Source organism: Pipistrellus kuhlii, unplaced genomic scaffold, assembly GCF_014108245.1.
Source record: "Pipistrellus kuhlii isolate mPipKuh1 unplaced genomic scaffold, mPipKuh1.p scaffold_m20_p_4, whole genome shotgun sequence".
NCBI classification, from domain to species: Eukaryota; Metazoa; Chordata; class Mammalia; order Chiroptera; family Vespertilionidae; genus Pipistrellus; species Pipistrellus kuhlii.
In genome coordinates, this window is record NW_023425540.1 from 1,212,861 (window position 1) to 1,233,458 (window position 20,598).

General features: G+C 40.9%; 1 protein-coding gene across 1 annotated transcript in view; it reads right to left on the minus strand.

Moving 5' to 3' along the window:
* Positions 1–20,598, minus strand: part of NDUFS4 (NADH:ubiquinone oxidoreductase subunit S4) — a 52,303-nt gene that overhangs the window by 8,501 nt on the left and 23,204 nt on the right. Inside the window, exon 2 of the mRNA XM_036410452.1 lies at positions 16,050–16,128. Within this exon, the coding sequence (XP_036266345.1) occupies positions 16,050–16,128 (79 nt within the window). The remainder of the gene's footprint in view (positions 1–16,049; positions 16,129–20,598) is intronic.

The window sequence follows — 20,598 nt, forward strand, 5'->3', positions numbered from 1 at the left end:
TGAGCTCAATTCCTAAGGACTGGAACGACACTCCGGCTGTTCTCGATGAGGATCCCAGGTCAGGAAACTCAGACCCACTGCACCCCGTGCACTGGGAACCTCGGGAGGGAAGGTGACAGGAACAGGCCTTTCCTCCAAAAGCCTCAGCAAGTTTAAACAGGACTTACATAGTGATTTAAACACCAACAAAGCTTTTAAAAATGGAAACAGTTATTTCTTGATTTGTACTACCTACTAAAGTGCAAAATTTTTTAGGATAGAAAATCCCTTTAAAAAAAAACTACCGCCGAAACTGGTTTGGCTCAATGGATAGAGCGTCGGCCTGCGGACTGAAAGGTCCCAGGTTCGATTCCGGTTAAGGGCATGTACCTTGGTTGGTAGGGGGTGTGCAAGAGGCAGCTGATCGATGATTCTCTCTCATTGATGTTTCTGGCTCTCTATCTCTCTTCCTCTAAGTGAAAAATCAATAAAATATATTTTTTTTAAAAAGAAACTACCAAATGTTGCTAAGCTTTATATTTTGAACTCCTAACTACCAGCTTCCAAAAATTATGGCAATTAATTACCGATATCTTCCCCCAATTTACAGCAGAGACAGCTGGGTTTCTGAACTCCGAGGCGCAGTGCGGACACACAAGCTGCAGTAGGCTGCGCGTAGCTGACAGAGGCCCCGGCGCCCTGACCCCCGGTCCCACAGGCACATCCCCGTCTAGACAAACTGATTTCTCACACTCGTGAAATGCACTGCGACACTCCATTGTTATCACTTCACCCGCACAGCACAGCCAGCGACAGACAACCTGTCCCTGGAGAGACATGTCAATGGGAAAGCTCCCACTCCGAGACCCTGTTCAGACAAAGCGGTTCTTGAAAGGACCGAGGCACTGCGCTGGGCTCCTTACTTGTGTCGACAAAGCTGTGCTTTACCTCAAGTTCCCAATGGCCCACCCGCGACTCGACCTTTGCAATAAACAAACAAACAAACACAACTAATTAAAGCACAATCTGCAAGTGCTTTAAACTCTGCTGAATTAATCTTCTTTTCTCTTGTCTAGAGTTCTATTTCTGTGTTGCACCAGATCATATGTCATTTTTAAAGCCTTCGAAGAGAGAAATGCTCTGAAGGTGTCAATACTGCCTTTCACAGATTTCTCATTTTAGTGGTAAAACAGAAAACCATAAATAATAACCCACACATTTTCTAGGATGACAAAACCTTCTATCAGATAAGGGATGAGAAGCCTTCAAGTGAACCTCAAAACTCACCAGTTGACAATTATCTGTAAATCTTAATAAATCAAGTTACTTTATAGTTAATATATACACACTTACTGAATTTTAAAACTTAACAATTTCAAGTGGTTGGGTCAAATATAAAACCTATAATTCTATTATTAAAGAATGCTACTATCTAAATAGACTAAAGTTTCAGAAACACAATCTCATGTAAATGTGCCATTTTTAACATAGTAACGAATCATTATTAGAGGTGAAAGAGCATTCCAACAGAATCTGCTACTGCAAAGATGCATTTCCCACTTCCAAAGTCCCCTCTCCCAGCCGCTTCCACAATTCCTAGCTGTGAGCACAGCCTGCCCTTCCGTGCCACCGCGTGCTTCCGTGAGAGAGAAATGCTCAAGACCTCTGAGAAAGTATATGCCAGCACATGTGAATGAACTTTATTCTTTCAAATACCAACTTTCATTATAAAATATTAGTTTTCCACATAAAAACTATATGATTCGGGTATCAACTGCTCCCATTTATCTTGTGTGAATTCCACTTTTTTTTTTTTTTTTTTTTTTTTTTTTTTTTTTTTTTAACAAAGGAAGCAGGGAACAAGCAATGGGAAGTTGGTGTCAAAATGCAGACAAACCTCCCAGCAAGCCTCTTGCAACCACCCAGGATTCAGAGTCTTGTGGGCCTCTCTCTTTTCAATACCAGAATTTCACACATTTCAATGACTATTATGACTTCAAAGAATCAAATTTTCATCATTGTCTGTCATCTGGCGGTTGGCGTGTACAAAGGAGTCTTCTGCATGCACGCCACACAAAAGCCTCCTTACTTTTGTGGCTGTGTATCAGTGTGAGGTTTGTTTGTGACAGTCGTGTCTCTGGTAGATTGGGGTGGCACTGAGGGAGTGCAGCTGCGGGCAGGAGCCTCCTTTTGCACCATTTCCCTTAAATAAGAACGGAATAATTAGCTTCTGCCTTTATTAAACCACAAAAATGCCACTGGCTTTGTAATTACTTCCGGTTGCCCCTCCCACTTAACCTTAATAGTTTACACTTGTCATGAAGAGAAATAAATGAAAAAGGTTTTTGGCAATGGGTAAATTTTTGATAGGTCTCTCAGTGTACTCAAAAGAACCAACATTTTTACCAGGCTTTTTGGGTAATAAGTGCGACTAAATTGCTTGGTTTTATAGACCAACGCTAAAAAGTTTGAACAGAGCACAGACCGGGACACTAAGATACTGCTCACAGAAACCTGCCCTGTTGGAGGGTACTGGCTACCGATCATGTGTTTAAATTTATTTTAGAGCTGAACCGATGTGCATTTTGTGATTGTGTTTATATTCTACTTCGACCATGAAAGAAGTTAGAAGGAAAACCATCTTAGATCTGTACTAAAGTCTTTAAGTACCCACAGATACCTAACCCAAGAAACTCTTTAAAGGGGCTCAAGAACAATAAAGGGCATTTTGTAAAATAAAATTTACAGTTTGAAAAATACATAAAGGTGACAGCATGCCGTGTGTACTCATCATCACAAAAGAACTGCAGTCACTGTACAGAATGCGTGGCCACAGGGTCAGGTACAACCAGACTGTGAAACAGGTGCCAGGAGGGCAGCGCACTGCTGTGAGTCCCACCGGGGAGGAGACGAGAGCTGCAATGTGACCCCTCGGTCCCGCACGCTGTAAGCCACCAGGGAGCCCAGAGTGAGGGTTTAAGACAGAGAAAGATCACACAAATGGCTCGCACATAATGAGCAGGAAATCAGGAAACTGAGAGCTGTGTCTCCATCCCACACCACGGTCACACCCAGAGGACCCTGTGCAGAGGACAGAGGCAGCAAGGGCTAAGCCAAAGGGCCAGGCCAAAACGGGCCAGACCCCCTCACAACAGGGGCAAATGAAGACATCTCCGGATTCAGCATCCATAAAGCCAATTAAATGAAGTATAACAAGGACCCAGTAACGTATGCGAAGTGCTTATCTTGCACAATAAAAAGAATGTGTCTCTTTAATTCAACAGCTGTTTCGGTACCTATATGTATCAGACGCTGGGCACAATGCTCAACGTACAGACATGACCGCTAGTCTCTTAAAAATCACTACTGAACTTTTTAAAAGTAAAGAGTAAGCAAAAAGTGGGTGTCAGGTGCAGAAAATCTTCCTTGAAAAATATGAGTTAGTCATTAAAATACAACAAAGAGTTATGCAATCAGAGTCAGTAAGTTGCTTCAAGTTTAAAGGAGAGAACAACATAGTTTTCCTCCCTAAGGGCTGACTATTCCATTTCTTGTGTATGTCAAAGCACTGAGTTCAATATATGTTACATAAATTTGTTTGACTAAGTATACGAGGTATACCAGTTAATAATGCAGATTTTTTCAATAGATGGGGTTACACATATGTTGATATATATGCGATTTGATATGTATGCTATTTTGTTGTACTGACAGCAAGCTTCAATACTTCATATGTTAAATTTGCTGAAGGTGTTAACATCATATATATTTTTACGCTTAAAAATGTCGAATTTCGCCATTGAAATTTCATCTTGACTATGCCAAATCACCAGCCAGGCTGCGGAGAGTAAAAAGACCAGCCTGATTTCCAGAGGTTCCAATCCGGCGCCCGGCAGAGGGAGGGGAACCACATATCCCATATGAAGTACAGCACTGGATAGGAGCAGGGAGTTATGTCTGACTCAGACAAACCGGAGGAACCCAAGCTCCACCACCTGCCTGTGCTGTACTGAAAAGGGTCAGTGGTTGAGCATCAACCTATGAACCAGGAGGACACGGTTCGATTCCCGGGCTGTGGGCTCAATCTTCAGTGTGGGGTGTGCGGAGGCAGCAGATCCATGATTCTCTCTCATCATTGATGTTTCTACCTCTCTCTCCCTCTCCCTTCCTCTCTGACATCAATAAAAATATGTTTTTTAAAAACAAGTTATAAGTGATTAAAGCAATTCTCATTGGAATGACAGTTATACAGCAATACATTCACACAACTATTGGAATCGATGCAGAGTAATATCCTAAACGACTTAGAAAACTGCTGTTAGAAAAGGCAAGTTACACAAGAGAAATGGTTGAATGCCAACTATACATGCACAAATATACACAAATGAACACACCCAATGTAAAGCCATTGCAATTAGGGCCAATATTTTGCTCCAAGATCCCCTAGAACTCAGCATCTGAACAGCAAATGTGAATCAGAACAGTATTCTTTTCAATTAATTCAGATTCAATTAAAGATAATTATAATATAATGTTTAAATCATAGCATTTCTCCTTCCAGTTAGTAAATGTCTCCAAAAGTCCTATCTATCCCCCAGAAAGGGGTGGGAGTTGGGGTGAGCGGAGGGAATAGACCTAAGTGAAAAAGCAATGGGAGGGCAGGGCCAGCTCTGTCTCTCTCATCCTTTTGGGAGGAGAGGGAGAAAGAAGGAAAGAAAGAAGGAAGAGGAAAATGCTACAGAAGTATGGGAGAAAGAGAGAAGGGGAGAAGAACCAGGGAGTAGAAGAGACATAGAGGACACCAAGAAGAAAAGAACAGTAACCGTCAAAATATTGGCCAGAAGCCAGAACCAGGCAGCCAGGCAGCGGGGGAGAGGAAACGAGGGAGCCGGTGGCTGGAGGGAGGACTGAGGGAGTGGGGCACCACCCACAGCCAGGAAGGGAGCTGATGTCTGTCAGCTGCCCCGTCAGCAGAGGAGGAAGGAGGCCAAAGACAGAGAGAAGAGGGAGAAGGAGGCAGAGCCCAAGAGAGTCCAGGTGAGACAAGGACATCGCCATGGCCACCACCGGGACACCAGCTGAACAGGCCAGCAGCCCAGAGGTGCCCGTGCCTGTGTCAGCACCGCCATGTGGACAGCACTGAGCCTTGGCACTGATTCCCCTTGGGGCGATGGCAGTGAGGTGTGGGGGGCTATGGAGACTGCGGGGCTAGAGGAAGGAGATGAATTCAAGGTTCAGGTCCCAATATGCCTTTATCAAAAAGCAATTTCAAAGTCAGAACTTAGACAGCAAAGTCACTGAAGGTCATACGGTTCCGTATGTAAAAATCTCAATAAAATGGGGGCCTCTTGCCCGGGGAGGGGAGCACGTGCAGGGCGGGGGAGGGGCCAATGAGAGAGAAAGGGGCATCTAATACTTTCAACAATACATTAAAAAAACTGGATCCTTTCTAAAAAGTAGTTGTTAAAATGTAATCCTTGTAGAAAGCTGTAAAAATAATTCCACAAACATCCAAAAGGCCCTGCTCACCTCCCTGGCCTCCCGGTCTGGCTGCCCGTGCTCGCTGGCCACGTGGCCCTCTCCCTCAGCAGACTGCACCGGCATCGCCTTTCCCTCCCGGCATCGGGCCGCTCAGCAGGCCGCCAGCCACACTGGGATATTTAATACACCGCAGTGCTAACTAACCCGGGCCTTCTTTTACCTTTCCAGATGTTAAAGCTCACACTCCTCACTTAGATTAAAAACCTTTTAAATTGTCAGATGTTAATTATAATGATACGGACGCAGTAGTCATTGTAATACGTGCCAATCAGCACACTGAACAGACCCTCAGTCTTCCATTTACATGAGCGCGTCCAGCCTGGCATCAGGTGTACCTGTGTCTGCGTGCTGCTCAGAGGCAGCCAGGACCGTTCTCACTGCCTAGACCACATGTGTCAAACACAAGGCCCGCGGGCCAAATCCGTCCCGCCAGGCCTTGCAATGTGGCCCGCACCGCACTGTCATCACTGCACTCCACTGCGTTTCCATCACAATGACAGTTTATGACTGTTCAGCAAACCATTCGGCCCGCGATTTAGGCTGGATTTTAGATTTTGGCCCCTTCTCTGATTGAGTTCGACACCCCTAGCCTAGACCATTCTCACTGGAGGCAGTGACATAAACACCTCCAAGAACAGAACGTAACATGCTCAAACTGCACGCAGTGAAGTATTGGCCATGATGCAGACTGAACAAGAAGCCCTCAGACCTCTGAGGAGCCCACAGGCAGCGGGGGGCAGTGCTGGCTGCGGGACGTGGGGTATCTGCCAGCGTGGAGTGGGCTGTGAGGGGGGTGAGAGCACAGGTGGAGCCGCAGAGAGAGCAGGGCAGAGGCAGGATGGCACCTCTAGTCTCCCATTCTGAGATGGCACTCTCCTCCCTCCTCGACCGCTCTCCCAGACATGTGCCATAAGGAGAAAGGCACTTGTCAGGGGAAGATGGCACCCTTTGCCTCACTTCCTCTCTCCCTGCCTTCATGACGACGCTACCATAAGATGATGGACAAGTTCAAGGTGGGGATTTGGATGAATTCTTGAGCTTTGAAATGATCTGACAAGCTGGCCAATTAAAAGCAAAGTACTCTCTTTCTGCTCCCAAAGCAACAACAACGTAAAGCCAACCTGCAGAGGAAAGCCAACCAACCAAACAAAAAATGTAAAAAACTTAAAAACCCACCCACCTACATTCAAATACAGCGTAAAAGAAAACACCGGCATCTACATACTGATACAAGCTCTGATGATTCATTTATAATTATAGTCAGTTAAATAAATAAAATCAGACAACCAATTTCCAAGGGGACAATATACAGCTTATGTTAAAGAAAAATAATGTATCTTCACATACAAATTGTATAATCACTAAAAGGACAAGAAATGTAACATCCAAACGATTAAATATTATCAATTCTGCTTGGAGAGCCAAAGCTCCTGATGACAGCAGACAAGCATTTAAACCCTGAAAGGACAGTGTCAGAGTGTCAGTGCCCTCCACAATGCCCGGCCCCAGCAGGTAGGGAGGCAGGGAAGGAGGGACCCAGTGACTGTCCTTAAACAGACACAATGGCCTGACACAGCACAGCTCAGACCTCTAGGCCTGAGAGATGTTGTGGCTAAGTCCGAACCTCACTGTACTTTGCTAATTGGTACCCAGAACTTTAAAGCACTTAGAAGATAAAACACTCCAGTTAGTGATTCTCCAGTACCGATCAGGTTGTCTGGGAGAACAAAGAGGAAAACAAAGGGCCTTTAACTGCTAAAGAATCGCAGATAATGGAGATGGCGAACCTACCAGGAAAGATCTTTTGTCCCTTAAACAATTTTAATATAGAAAGATCCTTCTCTACTTTCAGTCTCAATGGTCCTTGTCTGCATATAAAACCTAACATTACCGTTCATTCCCTCTATAACTATTTAATAAGTACAAGCTTTTTTTACAGCGTGATAGTATGCGAAAATAACTTATTTTAATGGGACTGTATTTTGGAAAACAAAGTTCTGTACTTACAAATACATTTCTTAAAAACAATAATATATAATTAATGATCTGACTTGTTTGAATCAATGTCAAATGCAAGTTATCTGAAGTTGTTTTAATACTAACGATATGTCATTAATGAGTACAAATATTTCTAGCTTAAAAGATCAACCAATTCTGCTTAGATACATTTTCAGTAATTTTAAAAGCATGTTTACCTATAAACCTAAAATAAGCTATTTTAATATTGGTTCAGATGCTCAGGTATATATGTTGTGTGATAGGAACATTAAATACCATTTTATCTTTTAAACATAAGCAATCATATGTTGTATAATTATTGTTACTGGTTCACAGTAAGTTACTCACTTATCTCAAAGGCACATAAAAAACATTTACTTCTAGCTATAGTAAGTCTTAACATTTTTCATTACTTCCATTTTGTTATGTTTCAAAATAAGTATCTCCCCCTTTTAGACTTGAAAAAAAGCCAATAAAAAAAGGCAATTTCACTATAAAATTTACACTTCCAAAACCATTAGTCATTACATCTTCCTTAAAAGTTTAAACAGGATTGCTACATTACATCTTCCTTAAAAGTTTAAACAACAGTATTGCTACAACAGATATGCTATCTACCAATTTTTCCCCCTCAGTAGCTTGTAGGTAGTGTAAAAACCAAGAGAGACAAGTACATTATAAGTTTTTAAAAATAAAACTCTACCTCAAACTAATTTTTATAATCAATGCTTTTTCTTTTTAATAGTCTCATCTAAATACAAGAATATAATAAGCATCCGTAGACTGGAAAACATGAAGAAACATTCCATATTTAGTGCAAGTCTTGAGAAAAAAAGAAGCCCACATGCTCAACTGCCACCCTGAAAGGCTCTCAAAGGCTGCTATTCTTTGATGTAAAATGAAATACTACTTAGTGAATAAAACATAAAAAACTCCTGTCTACCCTTCAAAGAGACATATCCTTTGACCCAGTGCTCCAGACTAAAGCCTTGAAATTTTTGCACAAGAATGCTGCATGAGGAAAGTCCAGACAAAACAGACACTTGAGATGCTAGGAGGCTGTATACCCCAATCACAGACACTACGCCTCCAATAATCTAGCAGAGACAGCGCCGCCATACACCGAGGGAAAGTAATCTCTCCCAAAGAAAACTGACCCTTAGAAAAAGCAGCCGTCAAAGCAAATGTAAGCCTTTTAACGCAGGTTATCTCTTTGTGCGGGTCACTCCTAATGATCAATTTTTAATTCCAGTTTGCAGACTTATAAAAAGTTTTCATCTATAAACTTTTAGTATGCTAGGAAGTAAAACAAAAAACCAAAAACCAAAAAACAAAACACAAAACAAAAAAACCCCCACATGAAACTAGAACTTATGTAGCAAATATAATGGTTTTATTTTGGAAGCCTTGCAAAAATATCACTAATTTTTACAAATTTCTTGCAGCAAGTTCAAGCAATGAAAACATTGAAAACCTACTAAAGTGACAAAAAATTATCCTAAGTAACTTGTTGCTGCTTGCAGACATTCTAAAGCAGCAGCATTATCACCCTTGGCTGCGTGTGCGCTGAATCCACGTGCTCGACTGAACAGCAATTACCTACTGCAAGCATCAACAAGTAACAGACTCAGTGCGGGCCGTGCTGCGGGAGGAAACTGCCAAGCAGTAAGACAATAAACTGACAACATTCAAAACACCCACTACTCTGCATGCACACGTAATTTTAAAATACAGGTATTAGTATAGGCAGGATTTATATTAAAGTGCTTACTATAATTTCTCCAAAAAAAATCACAGAAATGATAGCCAGCCTTTCCCACCCTACCTATTTGAGATTTACAGATGGCTACATAGTTTCCTTTTTGATATGCGTTTATGTTGAGGATGTATGTAAACTTACTATTAATTTAAAACAGTTGCTGTTTAATAGTTTATAATGAAATGACCAGGCACCTAACTGAAAATAAGCCTTTGAAAGTGTCAACATAAACATTGAAGCATAATGCCTGGCACACATAGGTGCTCAATACATGCTTATTGAATGAATGAATAAATAAATAAATAATGAAGGCTAGATGGCAGCCAACTTATTTTACAAAAGTAATATACTAATGTCCAAACTCTTAAGGCTTATTTCACCTTACTTTTACTACATTGAAATAATTCTTACATTTTTTTAGGGGACTTTTCTATCTTTTGTATTTAAATTTTACCTATAGTAGTAGATACTTAATATAAGGTGATTGTGACATACAGAAATTAGTATTTTAAAAACAGGAAATAAAAATGATGACAAAGCATACCATGTAGGTCTCATTCATGCTGTAGCTGTTTTATGGGAAGTACTTACTCAAAATCTTTACAGAACAACAGTCCCCTTCTCTCTCTTGTAAAATCCACGTGAATATAAAAAGACAACACGCCCCCATCAAACGCGCTGGAAGGAAGCGGGGGTGGGGGTGGGGGTGGGGTACAGGGAAGGATTTCTCTCTTAACAGCACAAAGGCCAAGGCGTTCTTCCCCTCGGCCCCACACAGCAGCCCTGTGACAGCAGCCCGCAGCCGGCAGCTGTCCGCTCGCCTCGTGTGCAGGAGGAACCGCGGATGTGGAAATAACAAAACGGTTTCTTAAACATTGTGCTTCTACATCCACTGACAAGATTATTTTAAGATGCTGCCTTCTACTCTTTTGATATTTAAATTTTTATTAATTCTGACAGTAAATGAAAAGGACACTAGTTTATACACAATGGAGAAGACCTTCTGAAAACTGACTGGCTAGAAACGCACCAGGTACCTCTCTAGGACTCAGTAACAGCAGTCTATGAGACGGGGAAATACTACAATCTGTTCTCTACCCGCCAACATCGCATCCAGGTGTAAATGACAAGGCCTGGCCAGGTAGCCCGGTGGTCAGAGCATGGTCCGGATATGCCAAGGTCTCGGGTTTGATCCCAGGTCAAGGTACAACCAATGAATGCATTAGTAAGTGAAACAACAAATTGATGTTTCTGTTTCTCTCTCTTCCTCTCTCTCTTGGTGTTTTTGTTTTTTGTCTCTCTCAAATAAATTTGAAAAAAAAAGCAATGCCAAAGTAAAATGAAAGAATAGATTATTTACATTGGAAAATGCTAGGCAGACTTCTCCCCTTTACATTTTATGTCTAAAAAATATAAGGTACCTGTTATCAATACACAATTGATACTCAGAATAAAACATCTTTTTCTTTGTACTTGTAATAATACTGACATCTATGAAATACTGTAAGAATTCCTTTAACTTCTTATGTTCTATATGTTAAATTCTGCCTGTCAAATGTAATAATAAAAAAAGTAAACTTCATTTGGTAATGTGCCCTCTGAACTATCTGAGAATGGCAGTTAAAATAATAAACAGCACATCTGTGAGATGGAAGAACGGACACATGGCTTGGTTACGGAACAAAGGCCGCCTCAGGAGGTGCTGAGAACAGCTGAGAGCTGCCCTCCTAGGACTGCGCAGAGGAGCAGGGTTGGAGGCCACAATCCCAGCAGGCCCTGCACACACTGGCAGCCTCACAACAGGGTAACGGGTCTCAGCTAAATTGCAAGGTAATCAAGACAATGAGTTAACCAGGATCCATGGGCCATGAATCAAGGCCCTGGGGATGTTTGAAGCAAAAAGAAGACTTGGAGGATGATTCTCAAACATTTTGGTCTCAGAGATCCTTTACACTCCAAAAGCTCCTGGGTGGTGGGCACACAATGCAATGTACAGATGATGAATCATAGAATCCCACACGTGGAAACTAACAATCTCATTAACCAATGTTATCCCAATAAATTTAATTAAAAAATCTATGAAGTAAAAATAAAAATTATTGGACCCAAAGAGGTTTTGTTTATTTATCGGCAGATATTTGCCATATAAGAAATTTAAATGGAGAAAAATTTAAATATATACTTACCATAGTTTAAAATGATAATAAACCAATTATATATTAATAGAGAATTATTATAAAAACTAGAGGCCCGGTGCATAGAATTCAAACACTTGGGGGGAAGGGGAGTCCCTCAGCCCAACCTGCACCCTCTCGCAGTCTGGGAGCCCTCGGGGGATGTCCAACTGACGGCTTATGTCTGCTCCACAGGAACCAGGCCTAAGCCATCGGCTGGACATCCCTCTTGCAGTCTAAGACCACTTGCCCCTTACTATCCACCTGCTTGCTGCTCCTTAGCACTGTGGTGGAGGCGGGAGAGGCTCCCGCCATCACTGCTGCACTGGCCAGCCATGAGCCCAGCTTCTAGCTGAGTGGTGCTCCCCCTGTGGGAGCTCACTGACCACCAAACGGAAGCTCCGGTGTTGGGCTTCTGCACCCTGGTGGTCAGTGCATGTCATAGCGATTGGTCATTCCACTGCTCGGTCGATTTGCGTATTAGCCTTTTATTATATAGGATAATGTTGTTATGCGTTATTTTCAAAAGCTAAAGAATTTAGTGAGAAGAGGGGACCTGATATGTGTTTTTGAAAATCTCTAATGAGTAGCTTAACACAAGACAGGTTAATTCTAACAGCTGTTCTTTTGTTCAAACTGTTGTACTAAGCTTTCTTGGTTGAACTACATGAAGAAAATTCATCCTAAAGGAGACATGTAATTAGAAAAGGGAGCAGTATTTTCATAGCCTTAATATTGTCACACTCACATTAAAAGCATTGTTCTGCACTGTAAGAGAGAACAATGCATGGTTTTATAACATACACTGTTCATCTGGAAAGCACTGGATCAGAAGAGGTATGCCAATCTTCCCAAAATTAGCGCACTCATTACCTAATCTCCTCAATCACAGTCTGAGTATCGCCACCAGCAGCATCACAACAGTCTCTACTGGAGCGTTGTCAGGCTCACTCAGATGAGTAGCACCATCAAGTTCTAAAATTGGAAGCTTGAAGTTTATCATGGGTAATGCTTCCTTGCAGTAGCAGGTGTATTTTCCAGAAAATGTCTGCGTGTGCTGAAGACTGAAAAGCCACCTGTGTCACCTGTTGCTGTTTCAGTTAGAGGTGCTCCATGCAGAAAGGGGCCAGCTTCCACGTGCATCCGCCACTCAGCTGCACAAGCAGCTGTCCTCGGACCCGTGGATACTTGGGGACATGCAGCAGACATGCTTTATGTATAGTACTTCTTGTTTAGCCACTCAAAAAGTAAAAAGATGAATATGCAGGGTGGAAATTTTTAAGTATTAATCATTTTTACTGCTACATCAAGAATGCTGAGTGAAATTGGCTTTAAAAAGCCTTTGTCTGATTAGGAAATAGCCTGACGTTGCAGACCTCATACAAGGGCCTGGGCTCCCGCCCAGGCCACGCTGTGCACCACTGTCCGGAGGAAAGCTTGCGTCTCCCTCATGCTGCCAGCCCTCACCTCCAGCAAATTCAGCTTTCATTGAGTTCATTACTTACTGGAGTCCCACCCACATAAGGTTTCTCTTGAATAAAAGGTTGAAAAAATTTTAAATGAAAAATAGATTCAATAATGTAACTAGATAACATCTAAAGTTATCTTCTGGTTTTAAAATAAAATAAAATAAAAATAAAACTAACCCCCAATTAAGTTTAGTCTACAGGCTTAAGACCTAGTCCACAGCTTAACAGGCATCACCTGTATTAATTTTTAAAAAAATATATTTTATTGATTCTTTACAGAGAGGAAGGGAGAGAGATATAGAGTTAGAAACATCAATGAGAGAGAGTCATCCATCAGCAGCCTCCTGCATACCCCCCACTGGAGATGTGCCCGTAACCAAGGCACATGCCCCTGACCGAAATCGAACCCGGGATCCTTCGGTCTGCAGGCTGACGCTCTATCCACTGAGCCAAACCGGTTTTGGCCACCTGTATTAATTTTTAAACTACATCACATAAGATATCCAATAGAAGTCACGAGAATGCCTAATTCCCCTACCACACAATTAAGATCCTAGCTTCTATCCAATTTCAGGTACACATATAACTAAATAAAGGCCTGGTGCATGAAATTTGTGAACTTGGGTGGGGGTGGGAGTCCCTCAGCCTGGCCTGCACTCTCTTGCAGTCCAGGAATCCTTGGTGGATATCTGACTGCTGGCGTTGGCCCGCTCCCCCAGGGCTAAGCCGGCAGTCAGCTATCCTTAGTGCCGCTGCTGTGCTCGCCAGCCATGAGCCCAGGCGAGAGCCTCCGGCTGAGAGACACTCCCTCTGTGGGAGCGCACTGACCATCAGGCAGCAGCTCCTGCGTTGAGCGTGTGCCCCGTGGTGGTCAGTGCGCATCACAGCGACCAGTTGTTTGGCTGTTCAGGTCAGTTTGCATATTAGCCTTTTATTATATAGGATGCTGAGTGGTTAAGAAAAATGGTATCCTAAGTTAATAAATTGGCTTATAGTATAGACATTAAAATGCGGTTTCCACATCTTCTTTTACGTCACCCTTTGGAACATTTCGTCATAAATATTGATATATATATTTTTAGAATCCTTTCCCCCCCCCAAAATGCATATCTAATCAATTCCACTTGCCACTGTCAATTGTCATTATGCTACTAACTGAATCTTCCATCTGGTAGTAGGTAGGAACAAGAAGAGCCAAAACCCTTATTAGCATTATGCTACCTATGTGGTTATTTAACCCCTTTATTTTATATAAACATAAATGAATGGCTATGGGTTTCAGCTATCCATATTAAATATCACCTCAATAACTACGAATAATTACACGAGACCTCAATTGACTTTAGCTGGAATATCAAACCTACATTTTGACTAGCACACACTTCAAGAAAGACATAACAAAGCTGGAGAAAATCTACACAGGCAACAAAACTCATTAAAAGTATGCAACTGATTTGTTAGACAATTAAAAACAAAACACTCAAAGCAATCCACCGCTCCTGGTGTTGTCTAGAGCAACAGAGTGGTGTCTGTTCTGACCTATGATCTTCAAACCAGAGAGAACAGAACTTAGAAGCATTACTCGTAACCTGTGAAAATCTTTAGAGAGTAAAGCCCATAATTCTGGAACAAGAAGGCAATCTCTCGGGGCTCAAAAGAGATGCAGCAGAAACATCACACAGTGTCCTCCTTCCTTAACGGACATGTGGCACGGTGAGTCCTCCTCTCCAGACTGAGGAAGCAGTGCAGGGAGGGACGTGAGGACGGAGGACGGTGCTGCGTGGAAAGCGGGGGCTGGTCCCGGCAGCGGGGCAGAGCGAGCTGGAACGAAATGCCTGAGCAGCACACAGAGCAGCAGGCCAGGCAGAGAGCAGGAGCACCGGGGATGGAGACAGACCTGGAGAGGAAGGCCTCAGGCCATGTCAGGATTTAATGATCACTCGTCTTAGGTCAGTAAGAAGCACCGTACGATTTTTCAGAAGAGGATGACAAAAGCAGCATTTTATTTATTTTTATTTTTTTAAAGATATATTTTATTGATTCTTTACGGAGAGGAATGGAGAGGGATAGAGAGTTAGAAACATCAATGAGAGAGAAACATCGATCAGCTGCCAAGGTACATGCCCTTGATCAGAATTGAACCTGGGACCTTTCAGTCCGCAGGCCAAAGCTCTATCCTCTGAGCCAAACCGGTTTTGGCCAAAAGCAGCATTTTAATAAACTAGTTTGGTTATCCTTTGGTTTTAAAGTTCAAAAGCAGCATTTTAATAAACTAGTTTGGTTATCCTTTGTTTTTAAAGTTCAAATCAACCAGCCTTAAACATAAGATATTTAGGGATTGCCTCACTTTTTCCTTATCTATTTATTTCCCTATTTAGACCTTTAATGGTGCAAATAGAAACCAAAGTGTGACCTATTATTTAAATTATGCTCACAGGCTCAAAATTGAGCAATAAAAGAATATACAACAATTAGAAAGGGAGTAGTTAAGAAACACACCCATATATTTGGTAATGGTAAGCCAAATAAAAATGAAAATACGACTACACATTTTAACTGGAAATCTTACGACATTTACAAAATGTATGTTATATAATATAAGCATCAGGTCTGTCTCCATCCCCGGTGAATCTAAAATGCCACACATCTAAATATTTTATGTCATGGTTACCAAAATTCTACTGTTGTGAAAAATATTATTTATTTGTTGCTAGTTGTAATCTCTCATGTGTAATGTGAAATTAGATGCATACACACAAAAACTGATTCCAGAAAACTCAACATACTTAATTTTAAATAGTACTGGAACCTTACAACTTAATTAAATAGTATAACTGAGAAAATAAAAATTAATGCATGCATTATAAAAATAAAAAATGTTCTAATTGCTACTTATAACTCCAAAAAAATGGAAGCCTTTTGTAACTTTAATTTCTCTTAATATTTGTGTATAATGCTTAACATAAATTACCTTTATCTTTTTGTGACAGATATTTCTTAAAGTAAATTTACATAGAATCTAGACAGTCAAATTCATATCAGTTTCCACAAAACACCCCTCTTAAAAATCTACTGTACAGAAATAGCCCTGAAGGCAGAATCCTAGCAGGGCGTATAAAAAATTCTTACCAATTTTTCATCAACTGTTATGAGCTGTGCGTCTCGAGTCTGGTCCTGTGCCAACCTCCATGTGGAAGCGCTCAATGACCTGCGGTGGAGATTTTAAATTAAAAATGATCCATGCGCTGGGACAAGGGAGGCAGACTAACGTGACAGAGGCAGGCTGCCTGAACAGCACTGTCTGTAAAGGAGGAAGAGAAAGAGAAGAGGTCACCAACGCCTTCTCCTCCCCCATTAGCTGAGTCGCCCTACAAACCAGGAGGTCACAGTCTAATTCCTGGTCAGGACACATGCCTGGGTTGGGGGCTTGATCCCCAATGTGGGGCATCCGGAAGGCAGCCAATCAATGATTCTCTCTTATCATCCATGTTTTTCTCTCTCTCCTTCTCCTTTCCTCTCTGAAATAAATAAAAATATATTTTTTAAAAAGCAGAGGTACTTTATAGGCATTTTTCATAATTTTAAATTAATGTCCAACTAATCATAAAATAAAGCCATTAAATCATTTTCTATAAACAGAAAGCTATTATAAATAAAGACAGAGACAAAATATTCTCATATTTTATCAGTCTATATTTACAAGGTAACGCAATAAATAAAAGATGAAAGATGTTAAATAAAGTAATACTAGCAGAAAAAATTAAATGTCACAATTAAAACCTTTTTTTTTAAGATAGGCTAGATTGCAAAGAGAGCACATATAAGGATTTTTATTATTTAAATAAATATATTCACATAATTTATTTCAGTAAAAAACTGCCTAAGTAAAAAAGCACATACAATATGTGCGTACATATATGAATTTATGTATTTGACAAGGGGGGGGGTCATTTAGATCACTAATCCTTAAATATGGAAACAGCAATTATTTTTAAAAAATCAAATCTCAGATTGTGGGAAAACATTTTCCTCCAATTGTAGATAAAGGTAGCAGCAAGGATCTAGAGTTCATTATGAACACAGCATTTAATTTGTCAGACCTACAAAATACAGCCCAAGGTTAAATTCGAATTAAATGTGAATTATATAGCAAATATCTACTTACTGATTAGCCTGTAAAAAAGTCTCATCAATGAAATGGTAAAGGCAATATTTTTAATAATTTAGAATATAAAAACATTATTAAGCAAGATACAAAACCCAGAAAGTATAAAGGGAAAAAATGGCAGAAGCTACTAAATAAAAACTTCTAAACCATAGGTACTGTAAATGAAGAATAAAACATAATAAGGAGAAAATATTTTCAAAATAAGAATGCATAGGCTCAATGTCCAAAATAGATACAAGAGCTTCTACAAATCAGTAAGTATGGATAATTCTTAGGTTTCAAAAGAGAAAATCAAACAACAAAAAAAGGCAAAGCACCCAATTAAAAGTGGGAAGAATACTTGAACTGACATTTATCCAAAAACCTACAAATAGCCAATAAATTCAGGAAGACATGATCAACAATACTAAGCACTAGGGAAATGCAAATCAAAACCACAGTGAGACACTCCTTCACATATTAGGATGGTTATAAAAAAAAGTGTTGGTGGGATAGCTGAAAAGCTTTGTATGTTACTGGTGGGGACACAAACTCATGCAGTTGCCATGGAAAACAGTATGGCAGTTCTTTAAAAAGTTAAACAGAATTACCATAATATCCAGCAACTCCACTTCTGAGTGTATACCCAAAAGAATTGAAAGCAGCACTCTAACAGATATTTGTGCACCAATTTCATTGCAGCATTATCCACAATAGCCAAAAGCAAACCGCGCCAAAATGTTAGTAATCGTATTGTACTGGGCAATGTATCGTAACACTAGAGAGTTTAGTGTACATGTAGGGATGACTAATCTGCAGTCATTAGTAAATAAATGGTAATTTCACTTCACTATTTAGTTCCCGTTTTTTAGAAACTCAGAAATTGTATTCGCCACTCATTTGTTTTGTTAGCTGGCCTGTTCTCATGGCCAGGTCTCTTATAAACCCTCAGGGCTATGGCTGTTATAATCAATTATCATTATTACAGTGGACAAGCCACTTACGATGTTTACTTTTTCTGTCAAGTTTCCTGTAAGAAAATGATACGGATATCAGAGATCTTATTCTTAACTTGGGTTTTATTATTTACTGGTTGCGTCTATGAGCAAATCACTTAACCTCTCTGCATCTCAGTTTCACTCTTTGTAAATCTGTAAGATGAGAACTTGTTGCTCTGAAGCTTCATCTAGTGATAAGTTTGATTCTAATAAATGGAATTGAGCATAATTCTGGTTTAATAATCCCCTATGGAAATGCTACATAATAATTTCTAAACTCATAATCTGTTTTTCTTTAAAAATCTAAGGAGTTAAAACTTTCAAAAACATATACACCACATTTGTTTACCCAGTCATCTGCTGATGGACATTTGGGTTGTTTCTGCTGAAGGCACTCAGGCACAGGTTTTTGTAACTCATTTGGGCAAATCCCTAAGAACACAATTGCTGGACTGTATGTTCTAATGAACAAAATGAACTAACAAGCAAAACAGAGACAGACTCAGAGAGAGAGAGAGAGCAGGCTGACAGCTGTTGGGGGGGAGGTGGGGGGGTGCAGGGATTGAGCAAAAAAGAAAAAAGGGAGAAAACTCATGGCCATTGATAACAGTATGGTGATTGCTGGGGGAGGGGGAGTGGAGGGAGGTGGAGGAGAGCATGGGGGATAAATGGTGAAAGAGGAGACTTAGCTTGGGGTGATGAACAACAATGCAGTGTACAGATGATGCGCTGTGGAACTGTGTACCTCAAACCTGTATAATTTTGTTAACCAGTGTCACCCTGATACATTCAATAAAGAGGAAGAAAAAGAAGACTGTAGCTTTGTAAGGAACTGACAAACTGTCTTCAAAAGTAGTTGTACCTTTTGCATTCCCACCAGCATGAATAAGACTTACTGGTCAGGCCGACCTGTGGCCCATGAACCAAGAGGTCACTGGCTGGGTTCCCAGATTGTGGGTTCCATACCCGGTATGAGATGTGCAGAAGGTAGCCAATCGATGTTTCTCTCTCTTTGATGTTTCTACCTCTCTACCCACCCTTCCTCAAAAAAAAAAGAAGAAAAAAAATCAATAAAAATATATTTAAATAAAGACAGCTCACTTCACTCTTGCCAGTGTTTGGTGCTGTCACTGTTTGGGATTTCACCTATTTTAATAGGTGTGTAGTGGCATCAGTGTTGTTTTAATTTCCAGTTCCTAGATGACATATGTTGAGGTATCTTTTCATATGCTTATTTGCCATCCACATATCGTCTTTGGTGAGATGTTTGTTCAGACCTTCTGCCTATTTTTTAATTAAGTGACCTGTTTTCTTATTGTTGAATTTTAAGAGTTCTTTGCATAGTGTGAAGCGATACCTTTATCAGAAATATGTTGGGAAAAACATTCTCTCTGCAGGTCTTTTCACTTTCTTTAAGTGCCTTTCACTGAGGAGAAATTTATAGTTTCAACCAAGTCCAGCTCACCTAATTTTTTCTTTCATGGATTGTGCATTTGGTGTTGTAGCTAAAAACTCAGCAGCAAATCAAAGTCACCTTGTGTGTTCTCTTACATTGTCTTCCAGAGTCTGGTCGTGTTGTTCCTTACATCTAGGCCTAGGATCCACTTTTAGTTTATTTCTGTGGAGGCGCGAGGCCAGTGTGTAGACTGGTTTTGGCATGAGGCTAAGTCCCAGTTCCACTCAGTATCTCTCCCCCCCTGGAATGCCTGTGCTCCTTTTCCAGACATCAGTTGACTGTATTTAAGAGTCTCTTTCTGGGCTACCAATTCTGCCCACTGACCTGTGTTCCTTCCCTCATCCCACTGAATCACTGTGGCTCTGCACTGAACACTGAAGTTAGTGCCATCCCTCTCTGCTGTTCTTCTTCACTATGACATGCCATATTTCGTATCATTTGAAGTTCTATATAAACCTAGAATAAGTTTCTTAATATCTACAGAGAACTTGGTGAGCTTCTGACAACGGTTGCTCCTGAGTCTATAGATCAGTTAAAGGAACTGTCATCTTAAGAATATCGTCTTTCTCTCCACATACATGCATCAGTCTTTTCTTATTCTTTCATCAGAGTTTTCTAGTTTTCCTCACATACATCTTGCAAATACTGTTTTTAATACTGTTTTTAAGAAGTCTTAATGGTGAAGAAACACATTTGTACTGGAAAATAATAGAAATAATATCACTGTCCCCAAGTTTCAGCACTATTCTCCCTTTGAAGCGAGTTAACCTTCTCAATAAAGAATAGCAATGCCCCCATCATGACAGCAGCTGGAAAGCATGGCTCCGAGACTGTTCACACTCCCCCCCTCAGAGCTAGAGCTTCATGCTCCCTGGCCCTACAGTCTGCCCTCTGCGACTGCTCAGCCAATAGAGCACAAAGGTGAGCCGATGCGTGCTTCCAGGCTCAGGCCTTTAAAAACCAGCAGTTTCCACTTCCTATCTCTCAGAACACCGTTTCCTGGGATATGCATCCTCGCAAACCAGCCACCGTATTAGGAGGATACCCACACTGGCCACAGAGACCTACCAGAGGAAC